We start from the raw sequence: 14,491 nt of genomic DNA on the forward strand, positions 1-14,491 counted from the left end.
ATATCTATGCAATACACAGTTGCAGAACACCATGTCTTGTTTTTAAAATCACATTTCCCAAACGCGGTCACCGTGAGTGCTCTATGATAAACTCCCTATTCCATTCACCGATATTCACTTAATGTAAATCCGCGCACGCACAAAAATAAAGTTCACTATTTGTTCTCATCTGAACGCCGTACACCGTATTCACAGTTTGGAAGGTTTATTTGAATCCAACATAATGACCAGCTCCCAGTTGGCTTGTTAGCTCAGTTGGTTGAGCGCTGCACTGGTATCGCAGAGGTCATGGGTTCAAATTCCGTACCGGCTGAATCTTTTTAAGGCCTTAATTCAACTACTAGTTCAGTAGTGTTCATAACTGCGAGGATCGATTCTATATTCGTTTCTTCAATCGCAGTGCACACATATGATTTTCATATCTTAACAGCCAAGGTTTAAATTTGTTTTCTTCATAGAGGCAGCTTAAACCAAAGTTTGATTAGAGGGGGTAAGTCTCTAAAGAAATTGTGATGCCGCGTCGGAAGGGAGTTTGACAAAATGATTTTGGTTTTATCAACTAAGTTGATAACGCAAATTGGCCACCGCAAAGAGTTTCAAAGCTGACATTTCGAGTGTTAGCCCTTCAAAAGAGCGAATGGAGGAATTGTGGGTCGTGTGTGTTAATATAAGGGGTATAATTTGCCAGAACATGATCGGGATTCATTGTAATTATACCCGAATTCCAGGGGGAGGGGGGAGGAGGGGTAAACAATATTTTCGAGTTAATTTGCCCGAATTTTTTTTATTTAAAAGAAATTTTACATACTAAGATACAACGTTATGATGTCATTATATATATAAAAATTATTGCATAGTGCTCTTAAAACGGGCGAGTTAGTATGAAATTATTAAAGGCTACTTGTGGCCGGCATTGGTAACAATTTGATTAGATGCCCCGTGGAAACTGGGTCTCCTAAGGAACAATTTTTATCAAGATTGAACGAAATTTTGCAAATCACCTCAGCGAAGATATCAAAATATTTTCAGGTGGATGGAAAACTTTCCAAGCAATTATTATTTCGCTCCAAGAAAATTCAAGAACCCCCCACCAGACCTGCGCAGACGTAATATGAATGATAGTCTTTTTCTTCTTCTGATAGGAAGAGGAGGAGCAGATATTTTGTACTTGTCTGTTTTAGACATCTAGCATCGGGGTTCTACATTAGAGCTTTGGTTCAATTTTTAATCCTCTCTCAAAGACTCAGCAGCCTAGCGAAGCGAAACTCTGAAGAGAGTGGTCCGAGTTATCTAGACCTTTTACAGAGCAAAGGAAGGCAAAACCGATGCGATTCCGGATTATTTTTTCCACTCGATTAAAAATTGCTCTATTTGGTAACTAACTTCACTCCTATCGTAAACTTCACCCGTTCATGACACAACAAAAAAACCCATAGTAATTAGATAGACTCAGATAAAAGCTGCATACTCCATGATACTCCACAAATTGCATCACAGGCCTTGCAACTTGGGAAAACGAGTGTGATCAAGTTATGACTGTCAAACTGCTTAATACTACAGATCCTCATTTCCACTAAGTTTTTTGTTTCATACTGAACAATCAAGGATAAACAGTCTAAAATAAATTAGACATCAAAGCAGCCAGAATAAAGATATACGGAAGTCATCGGACGATCAGAATACAGCATCAAAAAAAGTTCGTGCCTTAATTACGTTGAACTAAGTTCCATTTTCGCTCTGCCATCATCGCACCCATTAAGACTAGTTGAATTTGAACGAAGGGCTTCAAGGAAAAAGAATAACCTTTCTGGGATAAAGATCTGCAAAGCAATTTCCTGGCATACAGCGCTTGTTTGATGCGACCTGTTCATGTGTTGCGTCGCTGTGACTTGTCGTTTCAGGTATCGTGGCCGTAAAAGATTATTTCGAAAAGTGTCTATCAAAGAATTAATGGTTACAAAGAGTGTCTTGTAAACGGCAAAATACCTTGTTCATTACTTCATGCTTCACTAACGTTACGTAACAAGGAATAGGTTTTCTCCGAGTTTTTTTTCTCCGAGTTCTTGTCCAGCGGAGGTGGCTTGAGATGCTTTATCAGCCTCTCTTCCCAGTTCTTCCTCTCAGTGAAGTCATGATGATCCAGAAAGGTTCTGTTGCGAAGGGCCTTAGGCAGCTTGCTCCGATCAACACCATCGATACGCACCACAATAACAGAAGAGTCGCCCATCTCTGTACTCCGATATAGCGCCATCTCTAGCTCTCCGCGACAGAATTTGCTCGACATGTAGTTATGGGACATTACAGCCAGAACTTTTCGGCTCGTGTACACGCTCTCTGCCATGTTGTCCACCACAGGCTTCCCAGCTTGAAAATCTCTGTCATGGATACAGTACTTAAGCTTATGCTTATCTAGGAGCGGCAAGAGTTCTTTCTTAACCCAGTTTAAGTCCTGGCTGCTGAACGTCACAAAAACATCGTACCTAAACTGGCGGCCATTGACTGGAGTTTCTGGTAAATGAAACAATCGGGTAGGGTAAACTAGGGTTAAAATTTTTAATTACCGTAAAAATTTCTTCTTTTAATTGACCATACCCCAAGCATACGAGTTACGACCCTTTATCTTGTAGGCATATCTGAAATTAAGACTTTTGACCATTGTCTTAGCTGGTCTTACTTTGTTTCATATTTTTTTCTGAATTAGATCTGGAGTAGATAAAGGACAATACTTTTACCCTGCGAGTTTTCTCCTGCGCATTATCAGGCCAGTTTTGTTGTTTACCCTACTCTCGTGCCACGGACCGCAAGTAAATAATGGAAGAATTGAACATCAGCCTTTTCCACTGACCATAACTCACGGTGAGAAAGGCTCAAAAATAACTTGAAACTTAGTATGAGAACTTAATAAATGTAATAATAATCTAAATGTGCAAGAATCGTAGAACACGAGCTGTCTCTCGTATGATATTAGCGAGCCGCGCGGAACTCTGGGAGCAAGGCGTATGAATAGTAGGTTTTCGTAGTTTTTTTGGCCTCATTTCCAGACTTCCACGCGGCGCACTTGCATCAATTTTTTTCCGCTGACAATTTTTGCTCTTGAGCAACAGACTTTACTGAAAAGGAGGAACTGCCCGTAGTCTGTAAGAATCGAAACATAGATGTTGCTATTACAGCCTTACCATTATGTTATGATCACTCTTATTCAATCAAATAGACTCATTTTATTTTTAATCTTAGCTTTAGGGTCAAGTCGTATTAAAAAAAATTATGTATAAAAAAACTATACCAAAGAATGGTTCTTCATCACTGCGCTTTTTTCTGCAAAGTCTGTAGGCAAACAAAGCTGCAATGAAACCCATTATAACGCCGCCTGCGGTAATGGAGCTGATGGCGACCAGCGGACTTTCACTAGACTCAACGCCGGCAATTCCATTTTTATCTAGAAAAAAAAAATCGTTTTTCTTAAGTCTTAAAAAGATTAAAATATGCTCAGCTTGAAATTAATCAATTGAATTGTAACCAACCAAACAAACAAACAACTGAACGTACAAACGAAAACACAAGGAACACTAATTGGCAAGAAAAAAAATATAGTGCCCACTGAAAGTAGATACAAGGGCCGTGTAACCTTAAACTGAATTAACATCATGTCTTTTCATTGTCTCAGTTTTGTTTGATATCCCTCAATTATTTGTAGACTACAGAGTATGCACCTTGATAGCACTCACATGGAATTCTCAACTGAGGTTTTTTAACTATATATCCTGCTCTTTGAATTTTCATGAACCAAATTAAAAATGTCGAATGAAAATTTTTGAATGTTATAGTTGTTATTTAAATTCACTGCACAATTAGTTATTTGAATGTTAATAGTAATTTTCTTAATAGTAGGAAAACTTTGCAACAGAATTCCATCTGACGAGAATAAAACATGAAATAAGACGGTCAGATGATGAACGAAATGCCATATGTACAAAGAACATATAATGCTTGAAACATACCATCGGCTTCTTCTCCTTCGAGGGTGACGGAAACTCTCGCTTTGACAATAATTATTTTGAAATCTGCAGCGCAGATATACCAACCAACGTATTGATCGCTTACATTAGATATCTGAAGCTGAAACAAAACCATCTTTGTTGAGTTGGTTCCTTCTCGAGGGCCATATGATTTTGTGTAGTATTGCAGTGCGGACTTTTCGTGAATCCTAGTGTTGTTAAAGATCCAAAAAGTCTCCGGCTCTAGTAGCTCTGATGGATATGAAACTTTGCAGGTCAGACGGACAGGAGATCTTTGATTTACAAACGCTTTAGCTGGATTTGCAGAAATCCGAAAATTCTCTGAAAAGATAGGAAAAAAAGTAAGTGCAACTTATCAAGGGAACCATTTCACCCTCTTCTCCCAAAAGTGATTGGTAGCTATATATTCTAGTGACACTATATTCAACACCAGCAAACGCAAAATGATAATGAGGAGTAAAATATTGTTAACAAATGCGTGGGAGAGAAGTTTTTAGACTTTGGTTTCTGCTGTCATCCTATACCACGCCACTCTCCCTTCCGTGAGCGATCATAAATACAGAAGTTACCCAAGCATGTCTTGCTTTAAAATGGTCATATTTAGATAGGACGTCCTGACCATAAAATCTTGTTGCAAGTTCCATAAAAAACCTCCAGCATAAATATACCTCTTTATCTTTTGCACTGATTGTTTGTCTATCTTTCATTTCCTATTTTGAAGTGAAGAGATGATTCTGGTACAGTTGGACTGTAATTTTAACAATTGCAGAAAAGAAGCTTGAGCAAAATCCAGGCTTCGACGGGATTCGAACCCAGGCCTCCCAGATACTCAAGAATCGGGCGCTATCACCGACTGAGCTAACGAAGCCACACGTTGCACGGGAGAGAGCAGATTTTAGAGGGTTCTTCTTTCCCGTAAAGAAATTGATAACTACTTGTAATGAAATAAATTTCATGTAACATGCATACGAAAATCAAGCAAAGAAATAATCCTTGCAGGTCGGTTGCAATTTTAGCAATGACAGAAAAAAATCAGCCGCTCAATTTTTTTCGTTTCTGTTTGTCTACCTGTGTGTGTTTGTCTGTTCGAATGTTTGAATGTTTGTTTGTTTGTCTTTCTATTTTTTTCTTCCGATCTCTCTGTTCCCCTGTTAAAAGACCTTGAATCATGGTTAGAGGCAGATTTGCCTGTCTGTCTGCTTGTCTGTCTGTCTGTCTGTCTGTCTGCATGTCTGCCTGTCAGTCTGCCTGTCTGTCTGTCAGTTTCTGCCGATCTCTCTGTTCCCCTGTTCAAAGACCTTGAATCCTGGTTAGAGGCAGATTTATCTGTTTTTCCGTTTGTATGTCTGCCTGTCGGTTTCTGCCGATCTCTCTGTTTCCCTGCTCAAAGACTTTGAATCCTGGTTTGAGGCAGATTTGTCTGTTTGTCTGTCCGTCCGTTTGCCTGTCTGCCTGTCTGTCTGTCTGTCTGTCTGTTTGTCTGTTTGTCGGTTTCTGCCGATCTTTCTGTTTCCCTGTTCAAAGACTTTGAATCCCGGTTAAAGGCAGTTTTTTTTGTTAATTTCTAAAGTATTAGTCGTCAATGATACAATACAAGAGACCCATTTAAAGCTCATGATTCATCACCTAAAAGATGCCAACGAACAAACTCTCATAAAACCAACCTTTGGCCAGAATCTTCAGGGTTCTTCGCCTCTCTTCAAATCCCAGGGAGTTGCTTACTTTGCAGAAAAAATCTCCTTCGTCTGCACGTGACACGTTGAGTATCATCAAAGCAATTTTTAAACCACTGCTTAAGACCTCACGAGATAATCTGATATTGAGTGTTTCGTTGACAATTGTTCCATTACGTTTCCAATAAAACTGAGTGGTATCCTCTGAACATTTTTCCTCCGAGCAGATGCACTCAAGAGTAGTACTCGTTCCTAACACTGCTGGAATGGGAAGCCTTTCACGATAACCGTATTCGATCATATCAATTCCTAAAAAATAGAAAAGAGATGGAAATAAAGCAAATTTTATTCCTGCTCTTCCTGCAAACAGTGGAAAGATCCTAATCTCTTAAAAATTATTGACAAGGACTCATAAAAGAAAATTATTTTGTTCTACGAAGAGATGAGAACTTGAATTACTACAACAAACTTTTAACCCTAATAAATTCCCTTTTGAGCATCGAGGAATACCAATGGGGTGAGAAATTGCCGCATTCAACTCCTTGGTCTTACACTTCCCTCAGCTAAACGTAATATTTTCTCATTTCTGTACATTAACGTCAGCACCATGAAGTAAGACCCACCCCGAGATTTCTTGACAAACTTTTCTCTATGTTTTTTTTTTTCTTTTTGCTATCAAAGAATTTTAGTCATAATATTTTGCTATCACAAAATTTTTGAAAGAAGATAACAAAAACCCGAATGATGTAAAATAAAAAGTTGTCATTTACTCACGTCTCACTTGGATTTCCACGCTCCTCTCGGACGTACCAAACACGTTATCAGCACGACACGTAAATTTCGCATGCTGATATTTCTTTGTCACTGATATTATTTTCATGAAGAGTATGTTCTCACCATATCGACGTAATATGTACGTGTAGTCGTCGTCAAAATGTTGAATCTCGGAACCATCCAGCCACCAGGAAACACGAGGAACCGGCCATCCATTAGCTCTGCATTCTAATTCAGGTGTATTGCCATAGTCAACTATTCTGACAGCCGCATCAGACGTTTGCACATTTGGTTTGGCTATAGGGCATAATAAAATTGGTAAGAGGGTATATGAGGAAAGTGACCCACTTGCCATTACTCATACCACCTTCTGAGTTCTGAAGCAATAAAGACTTTTGCTGTATGTGTTGAATGAGATTGTAATCTGTTTATACACCTGAGTGGGAAGAAGCATCGTGAGAGTGATCTGTTTCGCCAAAAGTAATGTGGAATGACAAAAACAACTATAAAAATGAAATATGAAAAACAAATCTAAAGGAAATGTGAAAAAAAGTGAAAAAATATCACTTCACAAAATAGCCATTAAGAAAACAAATAAATGAAGGATTAAATGACTGAATAAGTGGAGAATACATAAATAATTAAATTAGGGAATGAATGAATGATTGAACGAAAGAACGAAGTAAGGAACAGCAGATGAATATATCAATGAATGCATGGATGAATTCCAGCGAGCGGGAATAACGAAAATTTGAATGAAAAAATGGATGAGTAATGAATGGAAGGATAGATAAATGGACAGTTGTCAGAAAAACACATGATTGAATTAATAAATGAATTTTGAAAATAAAAAAGGATGCTTTGATGTAACGTCAGTTTAATAGGCTACTTTCCTCTCGGCTGTAAGTGATGTTTTGCTTTTTTTCGACGCAAAACAGAATAATATCAGCGGAAAGAAAAACAATTTTAAGGACGCGCCGGAGAGACTGGAAAATTTCAGCGGCTATTTCCTCTGAATGGCTCTTGTAGGTTCTTAACCCATTTTCATTATTAACTGTCATCTATAAAAATATAATTCGTAAAAACCTTTCTTCCGTAGTCTTCACCCACGCCTCACAAGTATTACCAAAATTTTAAAATAAAATTCGGTACGGGTGCTTTTCTGAGTCACAATCGCGGAGACAGCTAGAGTCATATTGAGGTGTTAGAGGCTGTTAAACTTTGAGAGCTCTACTCATAAAAGCGACTCTCAATCCAGGGAGGAAAAGGCAGTTTTATCTTATTTTTCATCGCTAAAGGCGCTTTTCAACTCTTCAGATTGTTCAAGAGGATGGCAGAAACAGTATTATATTTTTGACACTTATTTCTTGTTTTAGAATTCCCATTTCTTTTCATCGATACAATATCGACCACTTTTTCGATAAAAAAAGACCAATTTTTCAGGAGCCTTTTAACATTTTAACAAACTTGCAATAAAACTTTTGTACTTTCTTCGCCATTTCATCAGGCATAAATTACCAGTGGTTAATTAAATAAGTTAAGGGAAACTGGCGTTTGAGGAATAAGTTGAAATTTAAAAAATTTCAGTTGCTTTACACTTGTCTCCCCTTCTGATTTTCAAACGGTTTTTTGGTAGAAATAATTTGAAAATCACGCTATAATTTTCTATGCCCCATAAAGAGCATGCAACGAAGCTTATAATGAGTGACGAGAAATATTGTTTGTAGGTTGGTATTTTCTTTCAAATTTACACCATTATTTAACGGGTAAAATACTCCCGAAAATTTCGATACCTCTTTCAATTATCTGTCGCCAAAATGAATAGGGTCCAGCTTTTATCAGAGGTCGTAGTCTTGTGAAAAATTGGATCTAATCCGTTCAGGAAAGGATCATACTTGTTCAGCTGAGTTTTTTATGAGGAGGAAAAAAAATTAAATGTGCGTGTCCTTGGGCGGAAAACCTCACCCCTTCATTTGCATACAAATTAAAGGAACTCTTCATTTGGTGTTATTTTGAACTTTCCGGATGTATATTAAAGAATATGAAAGTATGGAGTAAGTGTAAATTAAAAGGAATTTTTAGAGCTTGAATTGCTTAGAACACAATGCCTTACCAGGATAAACAAAACACGAGGCCATTTCCTCGCCACGTTTCGCTTTGCACTCAAATTTCTCTGCTTCTTTGGTCATATTTTCGAGAACAACAGCGGACCATTTCTTATTCTCCTTCGGATCCAGTAATATATGCTCCTTTTTGACTTGTTTCCCATCAATTGTCCAGTTGAAAGCGTTTGCAGAACGGCCACTAATTGTACAGTTCAAAACTGCTACCACAGTAACAGGAGATCTTGTAAGGTTCTTATCACCAAGAGAAATACTGCACTGAAAGACGCACAGCACAGGTTTGAAGGAAAAGAGCGCTGTAAATAAAGAGAAACAAAATTATTCATTTGCTCGAGAAAAAATTTCTGCTTACGAAGAGCTAATTCGTTGTAATTTAAGAGTACGAGCGACGGGCATCATAGGAAAAAGTGTTTTTTGCCTAACAGTGACTTCGCACATTTTTTAAAAAAGTTTGACTGATTCATTCGGACTGAGCAAGAAAAAGCATAACGAGGAGTTTATCAGAAGCCCTTACTGGAAATAAAAAGATGAAACCAATTGCTCTAGTTTCCTTATTTTAATTTTCTTTTTATGGAAAGTGAGATGTTCCATTTTATCGATTGCTGATATATATGAGTTCACCTGTTTTCTAAAACATTGAAAATTTGAAAATATTTATCAAATATATATTCCTTTTCTCTTCTCGTCCAAAAGAGCCCCTTTTTGACGAGAAAACAAGATATATATTTATTTAATATATATATCACAGAAGATATGGTCAGAGCATCAGTGTCCGTCTGCGGCTTAAAAACCAGTTTTTACTTTCTACTAAAGTCTTCATACATTGAATTTGTAAAATTGGAAAACTACGGAAAAGGAAATGAATATTTAATTTGATAAACTCTCAACTGGACCGCCAAAATGGAGCCACTTAAAGGTGTAATACAACAAAACAGATCACTATATCGTCGTTCATATCTCTTCCCGTTTTCATATCTTTACTTTTGACTTATTTTCTAACACTTTCTTTTCTGTTTTTGATATAATTTAGCTTTTATAGCTCGGCTTCTAATCTGCGATAAATTAACCCAAAAAAGTTTTTGTTTTTGTTCGGAATGAAACAAAAGTATCAAAGATATTTTAAAATGCTTAAAAATTGTTTGCGCAGCTTTAGATCTAGGAAAAAAAAGGAAGTAAATAGAAAAAGCGAAAAACATAAATGCCAGGCCATTATCCCGTTAGGGTTAATTGATAGAATCCTGAAATTCAAAATAGTGCCTTACTGAATATAAGACATTTAACATACTGTATAGTATCTTTATTTAGCAGAATAGTAAGAAAGTCCTGATACTGTTCTTATGGTCTTTGTCAGATACCGCTATCATTGTATAAAACTGTGCGAAGATATAGCCTTTTTTAATTCGATCTCTTTCAAAATATTATCTGAGATGAAAAACAAAAATTTTCGAATTCATCCAATTCTGCGACGCATTAATTTAAAAGTATAATTGCAGAGTTCAATAAACCTTGGTAAATTGATTTCTGCTGAGTAATGGCTACATTCCCTTTCGTCTTCTAATTTGTTTTTAGGCTGGTTTTATACTGCTTTTCATTTCACTGCATTAAGGTTTACCAAAACACTTTGTTGAAGAAACAGAAAAAAAAAAAACAGGAAAAAAAATTGGACGTCAGATCATTTTCAAAATGTTCTTCTACATTTGAGAAATGCATCTCGGTGACGTCATTAGAAAAACAGAATGCAAATTTTACCAACACTTAAAGATCCAGTGACAGGTGTAACATTTCACGATCTGCAAGTTATTCAAATTATTCAAAGACACTGGAATAGAGGTTTTCTTGTTTTCCTACCGCCAGAACACAACAAAAAAATAAAAGTCAACTTGCTACCTTGACTTGGTCTAAATTTCATTGGGTTGGAAGTTGGAACCCCCCAGATTTTGTTCCATTTAAACTTGGTGTTGCGAAAGGAGGTTTTGGGATTAAAGAATCAACAATCGCAGAATTATGTTGATAAGAAATGCAGATTGCAGAGAGTCGAAGGATGATATTGAGTCACGCGATGGAAGCGACGCTCGAGTAAAATCCGATATTCTTTCTTGAAAATCTTGCTACAAGTTTATGTAGTTTAAAAATCATTTCTGCTGGGATTTATGCTTCAGCTGCATTCATATATTTTCCCGTTCGCAAAGGGTTGAGGCAAGTTTAACGTCATACCGCGAGCACTAAGATTTGATTTGTGTCTCGCTTTATCTAAGATGGAACACTCTCAGGAAAAATTTGAAATTCGAAGGGAAAGTGGTCTATGAGTTGAATACGCTACTTACCCACAATAGACAAAATAAGAAGGAGTATTTTGAAGATACGCTGGTACATTTTAGGCAGCACTTTCAATCAGAGAGTCAAATGAAGAAGGCTTTAAACGTAAAAAGCAGAAACGTATTGAGGCAACTGCGAACCGCTAGTAATTTTGCGTCTAAATGCATTTCTTATCACGTCTGCGCGGTTTAGGGCATAAAGTGACAGGATGTCATAGTTCAAATTAATAACACCCAGCTGTTTTGGGTTGTCTTGCCGGCATTCCCCTTTGTTTTCCTGCGTTTCTGCCCCCTACGACTGAGGGGGAAGTTTTCAGATCAAAAATTAATTGAAAGCTCTGCACGAAGCACGGAGGAAATAACTACTGTCAGAAAGTTTTTTTTTTTTCAATGAAATATTTCGTTATGTATGAATTACAAATGAGTCTCAAGTAGTTGGATGGAGTTGTAGGAATATTTTATCAATTTGCCTTCCTCTTTCGAGAAACTTAGTTCGGGAAGTTATTGTGTGCATGAACGGATATCAAAAGAATATCATAACATCCCTAGTTAAATTGCAAAGGAAGAATTTACTTAATGTATCATACTCAATTTGAATGAATGCAATTTAAGCAAGGTAGTCAGAAAGTTATATATGCTATTTTTTTTCTTTAATTTTGAATAAAAGAAAAAAAAATTGAAAAATCTTCCCTCGGTCGCGCCCTCATCAGCGTTCGATTTATTTCATACCCTTTCAGTTCATAATTTTGATCAATTTAACAAATAGTTAACATACAGTAAAAACAAAATGAAATGTGAGCTAATTCTTCGCAGACTTGCAACAATGATCCGTACATTGAGCCAATAATGCAAAGGACAGATCAACTTGGTTACCTTCAAAGAGGGCTAATGACAGTGAAATTCGCAAAACGACCTTACATCCCTTAATATGAATCAATATTCTATACCCATTTGGAAATGGAAGTATATATTGTGACATTTCCTCCGCCAGGGGTGGCAAATGATTTGAATTTAAAGTTGATTTTAGAGCTCTAGGGGTGGAAAATGATTTAAATGTAAATTTGATTTTAGAGCATAAAACACAACAGAATGTTCAAACATCCTTAACCTGTGCGTTATCATAACATTCGTCATTTAGTTGTCAATAAGGGCGGTTAAGGGCGAAGAATTTTGTCATGGGAAACTTGCAATAACAAAATGTACGCTTTATGGATCGCATGCTTCTCCAGTTTTATTATCAACCCTAATCATGATGTTTCTAATGTTCCACAAGTGAATTGTTGCTTGACACCAAAAAATTCTTCGAGCGACTTAAAACGTTCTGAACAGCTATAAGTGCTTTAGTGTATACTTCACAGGCGAATAGTGCTTATCTAACATGTTGATTGGCTTGTTCCGAAGTGATTAACACTATTCCTCTCAAAGCAGCCGAATACTAAAAAAATTTTTACCCTGGTGTCGGTGAAAGTGGTGGATATTTGCCTCGCCGCTTTGCCGCTTAATAATTAAAACCTGGCACTATTCACCTCTACTTCGTTGAATAATTACTGGGTATTTCTCGACATTTATAGCTGAATCAATTAGTTAACTGACAGAATTTTCCCCACCACCATTGAACTTTATGAAATATGCAATAGATATCGCATTATTAACATTTCACTTCATTGCTGACTGCTTTTGAGCTTGTTAGCACACTTCAAAAGTACAGAATAAAACTTTGTAAATTAATATCTTAGTATCTCCTTGAACTGAAGCAAGTCTGAATCATACCATATATTGAGCTGCTTAAAAATATGTTTTTGCTAAATTAACGGAAACGTTTTCATTTTCCTCGTTTGGGAAACGATTTTTGCCTCGTCAACTAAAAGCCTTCCTGTGATGAAGTTGTTTTTCAGCGTGGGGTCTCATTTGTGGAGCATATTTACATCTCAGCTTGTTTCCGATAAGTTTATCACTTCGATTCGTCGATGGTTATTTCTTCCCGTTTTTAACAGAGTTTTGAAGACCGCTTTGTATTTTGGGAGGCGCCACGCGTACAAGAATGGATTCAGCAAAGATTTCATGGTAAAGATGTAATAAAATATTGCAAATAAGTACATTTGATAAGATTCGTGTTCCTCGCACGTGGGACATGCACCAATGACTTGGTAGAACACAAACCAGGGAGTCAGACAGAATAAAAACAAACACAGTGCAACCACCATGGCCTTTGTCATATTGCGTTCTCTTTGGTACGCATTGATGACCATTTTCCCTGATTCGTCAAGGTCTCTTGCCCCCTTACGAAGATTTTTTAACATGCAGTAAAGGCGAATATAGAACAAGACGCTGATAACTGACGGAAGCACAGTGTGAGCCCCGGATATGATATTAATCAGCGTGATCGAGTAGTTGAGCTCTCTCAGGATCGTCCGATACGACATGTAGACGATGCTGCTTATCCAGATAACCAGAATCCATAGAAAGACTCGTCTCTTCGTAATAGTAACGTTATGCTGTAACGGTCTCGCTACAGCCACGTATCGATCGAAGGACAATGCCACAGCGTGTAAAACGGAAGAAACTAAAAACAGAGAACTCACGGCTTCGATGGCGTGAACAGCTATGGAAGAAAACGTTAAAATCCACCAGGCACACAAGGGCTCTTGTACCAAACCTACAAAGAAATCAGCTATCGCTTGACTCGCGATAAGTAAATTAGACGGAGATCTTTGCAAATTCTTATTAGGATCTTTCCATACAGCAAGAAGAACCAACGCGTTTGCAAACGTTGTAGCTAGCGCTGTTAGCGCAACGAACACTGCCCAGAAATACTTAAGATCAAAGTTTGCTTCTTTCCAAGGACGTCCCGTTGAATCATAGAAATCATTCTCCATTTGGGTTAAAAGGAATAATATGCGTAACATATATTTTTTCCAGAAGATTCTTTTTTAGTGAGGTAGAGATTAGTCTTCGTTGGTATCTTTTCCTTTTAATTCTTACAATTCTTGACTGTTAGTTTAAGAGAGCAAACATCCCATTTAATTTCGCAAACAACAAGGAATCAAAATCGACAGCTGTATGTAGGATGGATTTTGTTCGATCCTGTGAAGCCACGAGTTTCTGTCAATTATAGTTTATCATTTGATCGGCTTGACATGAATCATATTCACTTTCTCTGTGAACTGAAATCGAATGAGTATCGTTTTTATATAAGAAGTGATGACGATTCTTTTCTAACATTGAGGCTTCGAAAAATAAATTCGAAATCCTTGTATTTGAATTGATTTTATTTTGTATCGATCATTTTCAGTTAATTCGGGCGTATTTAGAATTATAAATACATTTTCTTAAACCGAACGCAAGCTCTCTTTCAACACTGCACAGGCCCTGACATATCATCAGCAGGTGTATTTTTTTAGATTTGGTCAATTGTTATCTTTGCGAACTGATAATGGAAAAATACTTCAGATACGCTTGCTACCAATTGACTTGATCCTAAACTTAACTACTAAAATTTGGTTTCAATGTCGGTTAGGAGGCAATTGAATATACTCAAAAATAGTTGTAGACTCCTCTTCTGTGTAATTTTTTTCTTCTACGTGAAGTAG

The 14,491-nt window shown here is 37.1% G+C and overlaps 2 protein-coding genes across 2 annotated transcripts; both read right to left on the reverse strand.

Annotated features, from left to right (window-relative positions):
• Positions 1 to 768: 768 nt before the first annotated feature.
• LOC113664930 (uncharacterized) lies at positions 769 to 11,090 on the reverse strand. Its single transcript, XM_027180553.2, has 7 exons — positions 10,911 to 11,090; positions 8,577 to 8,882; positions 6,464 to 6,760; positions 5,681 to 5,998; positions 3,999 to 4,337; positions 3,284 to 3,436; positions 769 to 2,508 (listed from the first exon to the last, which is right to left on the reverse strand). The coding sequence occupies exons 1-7, from the start codon at positions 10,957 to 10,959 to the stop codon at positions 2,000 to 2,002; spliced, it is 1,971 nt and encodes a 656-aa protein (XP_027036354.2). The 5' UTR covers positions 10,960 to 11,090; the 3' UTR covers positions 769 to 1,999.
• A 439-nt stretch (positions 11,091 to 11,529) lies between these two features.
• Positions 11,530 to 14,263, reverse strand: LOC113664943 (octopamine receptor beta-1R). The gene has a single exon (XM_027180572.2). It carries the CDS (start codon positions 13,805 to 13,807, stop codon positions 12,830 to 12,832), a length of 978 nt encoding a protein of 325 aa, XP_027036373.2. The 5' UTR covers positions 13,808 to 14,263; the 3' UTR covers positions 11,530 to 12,829.
• Between the last annotated feature and the right edge of the window lie 228 nt (positions 14,264 to 14,491).

The sequence above is a fragment of the Pocillopora damicornis genome, chromosome 1 (assembly GCF_964200805.1).
Source record: "Pocillopora damicornis chromosome 1, jaPocDami1.2, whole genome shotgun sequence".
NCBI lineage: Eukaryota > Metazoa > Cnidaria > Anthozoa > Scleractinia > Pocilloporidae > Pocillopora > Pocillopora damicornis.